Source organism: Lepisosteus platostomus, chromosome 24, assembly GCF_059453375.1.
Source record: "Lepisosteus platostomus isolate fLepPlt1 chromosome 24, fLepPlt1.hap1, whole genome shotgun sequence".
Lineage (NCBI taxonomy): Eukaryota > Metazoa > Chordata > Actinopteri > Semionotiformes > Lepisosteidae > Lepisosteus > Lepisosteus platostomus.
The window spans coordinates 13,277,889-13,285,598 of NC_142634.1; the positions used below are offsets into that span (position 1 = coordinate 13,277,889).

The 7,710-nt window shown below is 39.5% G+C and overlaps 1 protein-coding gene across 3 annotated transcripts; it reads right to left on the reverse strand.

Annotated features, from left to right (window-relative positions):
- Positions 1-243: 243 nt before the first annotated feature.
- c8h22orf15 (chromosome 8 C22orf15 homolog) lies at positions 244-5,355 on the reverse strand. Of its 3 annotated transcripts, XM_088618642.1 has the most exons (6): positions 5,153-5,355; positions 5,008-5,077; positions 4,016-4,102; positions 3,235-3,357; positions 2,714-2,788; positions 244-1,149 (listed from the first exon to the last, which is right to left on the reverse strand). In XM_088618642.1, the coding sequence occupies exons 2-6, from the start codon at positions 5,057-5,059 to the stop codon at positions 989-991; spliced, it is 498 nt and encodes a 165-aa protein (XP_088474768.1). In that variant the 5' UTR covers positions 5,060-5,077; positions 5,153-5,355; the 3' UTR covers positions 244-988. The 3 variants fall into 3 exon arrangements, with proteins under 3 accessions (XP_088474768.1, XP_088474769.1, XP_088474770.1); XM_088618643.1 differs by lacking the exon at positions 5,008-5,077 and having other exon boundaries at positions 5,153-5,350; XM_088618644.1 differs by lacking the exon at positions 5,153-5,355 and having other exon boundaries at positions 4,770-5,146.
- Positions 5,356-7,710: the final 2,355 nt, after the last annotated feature.

Consider the following 7,710-nt stretch of genomic DNA (forward strand, 5'->3'; position numbering starts at 1 on the left):
AATGGAATCTACTGTAAATGAGGTTTAAATGAGGTTTTACTGCCGTTGAAAAAGAAAGGCATGACACCGATGTATTCCCCATTTGGTGATCCTGTTTTCAACATTTCAAAAATCTTTTCAGAAGCTTGTTTCACAGGAAGAGTTCACTGGAGTGACACAGAACAGACTAAGCAGCCAGAGCAGAGGATTGGTAATCGCACAAGACACATTAAAAATATGACATTAACCATCAGGAAACACAGATTTTATAAGGTTTTTTTTATTTCATATGAAAACAATGGAAACTAGTTAACATGTTATAAAAAGGTCTTGTTAGCAAATAATGGCAGGTGGGTGGAGTGGGTGAGGCTGAAAGCACATGCGGAAAGTTTATGATGTAGTTTCTGTCCAGGAAATTCTAACAAGCGTGAGCAATAACTCTCCACTTCATGCATTGTTTTTTAGGGACTGAAAAGGGTCAGGAGGCCATTTGTATATGAAGGACAATGCATACTGATGAAATCAGAGAGTCAGCCAGTGTTCGGTTATTCATAAGAGTACAATGCCCGGTTATTGCTACTGTATAACGTACACAGGGCCCTGGTCACTTTGTAAGCTAGCATTACTATAAAAAAAACACCTAGCACCTAGAAGTTGAATGATGAGTGGCTACTGTTTAATTTATATTGCCTCTCGAAAGCACATTTAAGAAAAAAACATCAACTGTATGTAATTACTGTGTACACTGGGTATTAAAAACTAACACACTTGGACAATGCCCCTTTAAATGGTGTCTCTAATGAAATTGAGGAAGTTACTCTACCCTACGTTTAACAATAACTGTTGCAATAGGCCTTTAAGACTTTCTGGATAAGATAATGTGGTTTATTTATTATTTTGAAACAGTCTAGCTTCTGCCTACCCTTTTCCACTCCTTTATTCTAAGGTTCCAATGTTCCCTCTGCGTGGCTGAATTCTGCAGTTGGGTTGGTGTCAAGGAGAGGCCTGGTCAATTCCGGTAAGTGATACTGGAGTTCTTTCTCAGACTGGGGGTGGGTTTGCTCTTTGTCTGTGGGGTAGCTGGAGTCTCTTTGAGCAGACGTGCTTTCTTCGAGAGTGAGCTCCTCTTATCCCTGTCTTTGAGAGGATTTGACAGCTTCTTCAGAAGGTCTGTAAGAACATGAGGATCAATATGTTAGAAGAGTTTGCCCCCGAACAAATCGATATTGTCACTGGCCTTGCTTTTTTGTATCCTGCATTCTGGACGTCACAGCCAGCTTGAAGCTCAGCGAGGGTTAGGATGAAATATGTCAGACATATTTTTGAGAGGGCAGCTCCCACACACAATGATGCAATTTGTATAAAGAGTACCCTGGTGCTCCATCTGCTAGGATCTGGTTACTCCCTTTCAGTGCACATATTGAATTATTTACTTTTTTTCTGTGTATGTATTACGGTTGCCTTAGTAACTGGCCTGCACAGTAGAACCTGACTGTGAGACAATCCCATGAACCTACTTGACAAATTCTCTTGGGGGGTGAGTGAATTCACTTAATGAATGTACATGAATAAAGGGGTGTTCACGGTTTTGATTAATACTGTATCTAATTTTAAAACACTCTGCTTGAAACACACGCACAGCCCTTCTCCCTCATGCTATATGTATCAAGCAGGTTAAATTTTAAAGCAAACAAAACAACACTAAGTTATTGGAACAGACATTTTTAGATTAGCAAACAGTGACCAACTTTCCAATGAAGAGCTCTTTGTTTTTTTGTTTTAATATACAATAATATGGTCATAAATGCAGCATTTTGTATATATGGTCTCATCATGAAAGAAGCCTGTAATCACTAATGAGACACATTTTTCATGAAAGAAAACTCTAAAAGAGCAGCAGAAGATGTTAAACTTCTACAAAAACAGGTACACTGTACTCAACAGCAGCAATTTCTTAGATTCTTTGAAGGTAGGAATTCTGTTCCTAATTATCCCACCTTCACACACATGTGTTTGCTAAAGCTCTAACAATCCCACTCCAGGGCTCATGCACAGACAGCATGCCACAGTGGACAGTACCCTCAGCCGCCACAGACACACTGGACCAGGAGTGGACAAGGGGAACTCATCAGCATTCTTTACAATAAATCTTAGTACGTCTTCAGGTTCTGCATCCATTACAATGCAATACCCTGTAATTTCTCATTTGTAAGTTAAAGCACATTACGGAATCTGTGTTATGAGATGTAAAATCAATGGTAATATGGCACTAAGCCTAGAGGGTATTTACAGTCTCTGTCCTGCCACTCAAGCATTTTTATAAAAGTCCAGTAAATGACCAGAAGGGGGCCACCCACAGCTTCAAATACATGCTAATCTTCTCATCCATCTCAAAGCTAACGGATAGGAAAGTAATTCTCGGATGTTTAGAAGGACACTAAAAATGTCATTCCAGTTCCAATAATGCTCACAATGGATTTGGAATAGAATAGAAGTTACCTGTGTCTCAACCTTTGATGGAGGGTTAAAGAGATGGACCCAAGTGTTAAGGTCAAGGAGAGTACAGATACTCTTGGGACAGGCACCCTACAACGTGCTTTTTCCTCACCAGATGGAGTTATTCTCACCTGTCAGGTACTTTCTCTTTGAAGAATGTGAGGAAAAAATAAGGATTCCAATGATCATTATGAAAATGTCCTAAGCACAAAGTGACATTTGCAAAGAGGCATTTTACCTGCTAGATCAGGGTAACTCTTCCCAGTGTTCTGCAAAAGAGGCTCATACTTATTTCCTTCACTGCCTTCTGCTTCTGAGGAGAATCAGTATTTGTCAACATTAAAAAACAACAGTAATGTGAATCCTGTTTTAAGGGGTTTTCTTTTAAATATGAGATAGAAATAGCAATAACCGTGGCACTTCAAAACTATAAAATTGCGACTGATCGTTTAACAGCAGAACTCTAGATGATCCAAACAAATCCGGCAACTTGTGAAGCTTATTTGATAAATTTGATCTATTGTAATTGATTATTTCTAATTTGATATAATCTATGATTGATGTAAAAATGATTCCACACAAGGAATCATTTGTCATAGAAAACCAAGACAAGACAAAGCACAATGATGGAAGAATGAAACATTTTTAAAGCAAAAGAATCATACAGTAACTGGACCTGATTGGCTTGCCCTCTTGGTGGTTTAATCGGTTAATTCATACAGAGATCTGCTGCCAATTGAAATGATGTTGCTGACTCACTCGTGACTTTAATTAGGATGTAGTTGTGCCTCTCCTTCAGGAAACTGCTGGCAAATTCCGGGGAGCTCTCCCTCTCGCTGAAACACATCAGCTCACCTGCTTCATCTATGAGGTCGACACACTCTGGGGAAACAGAGGGGCTCACACACATTGCAATGTTCAGTAACTGTAGGTATAAATGGTATTTGTAGAACTGCTATTCTCTTTTTGTGTGCTCACACAGCTAAGGGCATGTGAGGGAGGAAGAGGTGGCTTTGAGAGAGCACCACCAATGAAGGAGGAAGAAGCCGGTTTAAATGAGACACCCCAGGACTGATTGAATAATTGATGCCTGGAGAGAGTGAATTCCACATGAGGAAGAGGAGCAGATAGGACAAGGTGTGTGTGGAGCTGGCAAGCCCCTGGGCTAATGGAGAGGTGGCGAAGAGCTACACAAACACAGATCAGCACAGAGTTCCATCCATGGAATAAATTTAAAATTGATCAAATAAATCATCCCCTTTACCACAATTGTTTGTTTGATATGAGCAGCAATAGGTGTCCAAATTTCCAACTGTGGAAGTTACACACGGTAAACATCACCTCCAGTAGTCAATGAAAATAATTCTGACTGTGATTTTTAGAATGTGTGATGAACCTGATCAGTTTAGAGATCAAATCAGTCACATCCAATATTACCAGTGGTGCTCATTGGGTAATTCTTATCTACTAGATGTTTACATTTATAAACCAATACATAATATATTTAAGCCAAAAAGCAGTTACTGTACTTGAAACATACCTTCTGGTTCCAGGCTGCATTTCTCTTTCAGGCAGTGAATGAAGTTAATGATTCTGCAATTCGGATTTAACATCTCCTTTTGATTGTCTAGGTTAAAAAAACAACAACAAAAGTTTTCGTATCTCTTTGAAGGTCCAGAGGTGATTAATGATGTTGTTTGCCATTGATAATGTGCCTCTACAGATCGATCGATCAATCAATCAATCAATCAGAAGTCTTCCCCTTGCTACTACTACAACTGCTACTACCTCTACTGCTAGGGGTGGCATGGTGGCACAATGGATGGATAATCATCATTTCCCAAGTTGCATATTTTAATATCAATGACTGAAAAGAAAATGGAAAAGTCCTCCATGAATTCCCTTGTGCTGTTCCAATTCTATTCCACCACATAATCCCATCTCATTCTATAAAACAACACAAGAACACAACTCCCTTGTACTATGAATTATGAGACCTGAATCTTCCAAAACAATCACAATCACGTGTTTTTCTTCGACATTACTTGAACATCTTGGTCTTGGCTACTGTATATCAATGGTAAAGAATTCTATACAAGAGTACAGGGTATGATTAACAGTCTGCTGTAAAAAAAAAATATTGTATTTGTTGCATTTAATTTGAAATCTCCTTTTCTGCAGTGAATGAGTTCTAAGAATGGTACTTACTGTATGTAAAGGCTAATGTACCTTGATTTCTGCACAGCAGAATGGCTTTTATATATTATTGAAAAGGGAATAATAAAACAATTTACCTGGCAGCAATCCTTTCCTGTTACCACTTTAACACCGTAGAGCATGATTACATTGCTACCTTGATTGCTTACTTTCAGCAATATTTTTCTTAGTTTGCAATGATCTATTCTTTTCTCCAGCAATATACACTCCAGCTCTAGATGAAAAAGTAAATGCTTGTCTTATTAATCAAGAAAGGAATCGTTCACTCAGCCACTTTTCTCCTGTCCCTCTGGTCAAGATATGGATGCCACCCACCGGGTGAGCCTGCTTTGCATTCAGAAAAGCGGACGGTTCTTTTAGACGACATGAGACGGGACCCGTATTCCTGAAATGGAGAAAGTGGAGAGTGGCGAACGCAGCGCTTCCCTCACACACTGCATCCATCTGAGTGGCAACTCACCCCCAAACTGCACGGTGACGAACATTCCCCCCTTTCTTCTCAATCAGCAGCTTGAAATCGGAAAAGAAAAAAAAAATCAACTGAATTTCTTGTAAAAATGTTGGAGTGGCAGGCTGGGCTTCCTTCCTTGTCTGGTCGTCACAAACACGGTTCACAATAGGGGGCTTTAAATCAATGTTGTTGACTACCGCCATACTTGGTGACAAAGCTTTGTTATTGTGAGAGAAATTTAATTAACCCTCTCTGGAGGTTTAGCCCATGGGAACAATGGTCATGTTGCGAACTATTCTTATACAATCTCCAAACATTTTAGTGTTTAGTGTTTTTAAAGTTATTTTCTAGTGTCCATGGTACAAAAGAGTACATTTTATCGTCCACATTATTTCCTCTTGTTGTTCTGTGCTTTGCACATGCTCTTACCCTGTGTAATGTAACATTGACTTGAAGCATAAGTACAGGGAACAACCATGCACAGTATATAAACAGTACTTCTGAGCTTAGAACTGTAATTTCTGTACCTTGTTTTGCCACAGCCATTGTATCATGTGAAAAGGGTGTACTTGACTATACCACCGACTTTATCGGTTATTTTTTCAGGTCTCCTTGAATTATGATGTCAGTTTAATAAAAAATTAAAAATATAATAGTGCCACTATTAATATTATTACTGCAAATAATAAATTTACACTCTGTTTTATATTAAAATGTTGATATTAAAAAATAACAATGTCATAATAATACTGATATTGAAAGTACCATTCTACAGTATCTTAAAGTTTAAGGTATAGAATACATTGTACAATAGTATATAACAACCTTAAAGGGGTAGATAAGGTTTCATTCTTATTTACAGCTCGACACTGTGTCCCGGTTCTTTATTTCTCTCAATGTTGCCCCAGGGGGACAACTGCAGTTTCTTTTGTCCGTGCTCCAGTGTATCCATGGAGTCCATTCACTCTGACAGCGCCTGGCCGTTCCCTGCTCTTCTTTGTGTGTGGCACTGTGTTGAAACAGCAAGCATGGTGGAGGCTGTAAAATCTCCGTTCAAAGGCAGCAGGACATTGTGAAGTTGTCAGCGCATCTGCGTGCTTTGTTGTTTTTCTCCCCCTTCTCTCACTGCTCATTGTAAAACTCTCCTGAAAGAATTTTTAAAAAAATGAACAGGCCAATGACCACCATCCCCTGAGACTGAACTGCACATCATGAAGAACAGTATTAGGCTTTGGTCTTGCTGTGATGACGCTGGTCTCTTCAATGGCCTGTTGATGTTTTGAAAAATAAGACAGGCTGACTTTTTCATTAATGATACTGCAAATCGTGTCTGTTAACAGTTTTCTACTTCTCCATTGTAACCAAACTAACTGCAAATGGCAAAGACAAGGGATTGCAAGATCCTGGTGTTGAATACATCGGAAAAAAGACTGTTGCTTGATATACTATATAATCCTATAATATGATCAATCAGATTCAAACTTTTTTAGTAGAGTCTGCGAAGGAAACAGATAACCAATCACCGTGAAAGCTTAAGCTTCTGTGGAACTCGATACAATTTAATTCAATGCTTTTTTCAAGAGTTAAGCTTTTAAGGATTTTCCTTTATTTTGGTATAACACAAATTGGAAATTGTAATTACAGAGAAAGGGGCCGGGGCTATGCAAAATAAGAAAAGGTGAATGAAAGTCTCTCTGCAATACCATGATTTTTAAGTCACTCACTGTCCTGTAGATGGTCAGAGGGAAAGTGATGAAGGGTTGCTGGGACTCCTCTCTGGGACAGTGTGAGCAGCTCAGCTGTAGTAGAGTCACTGCTCCTCTTGATCCAGAAGAGCCAGTTGAGGTGGTTCAGACATCTGGTGAGGATGCCCCCCAGATGTCTGCCAGGCACACCCACTGGAAGGGAAGAGAGCCGGGGACAGACCCAGGACACGCTGGTGGGATTGTACCTCTGGACCGGCCTGGGCGTCCCTCAGGAGGAGCTGGAGACTGCTGCTGGGGAGAGGGAAGTCTGGTCTGCTCTCCACAGCCTGTTCCCCCTGTGACCCTCACCAGGAGTGAGCGATTCGAAAATGAGATGAGATTTGCACATTACCATTAGGGAAATGGTGAAACGAGATTGTTTTTTGCTGTCTGGTAAGCATGAAGCCCTTTCAAAGGAACTTGTTTAATGTTCAATCAGCTATTGGAAATGTCTATAATGGTGCAAGCCAGGTTTTACTAATTGTAATGATTTCCTCTCCTGTGATTGTGTGAGGCGCAGTTAAGAGTCTAGTTTAGTAAATAATGACTAGTAGCCTGAATCTCTCCGCATTTTATTCTACATTTTGCAGAATATGTGCAACATTCTATATATTTTTGGGGGTGTTTGGTCTCAGCTCTTCAGATATTATTAGATATACTGTAGCTTTGCAATATATTGCTGTTAAAAACAGTCCATACAATGTCGGTGGAGAATGTGCATTTTAAACCATTAAATATCCGTCCAAGTGTAAGAAAGAAGATTGCAACATTAGTTTCAGTTTTTTTAGGCCTACTCTAGCAAATTACATTTTTAACATTTTC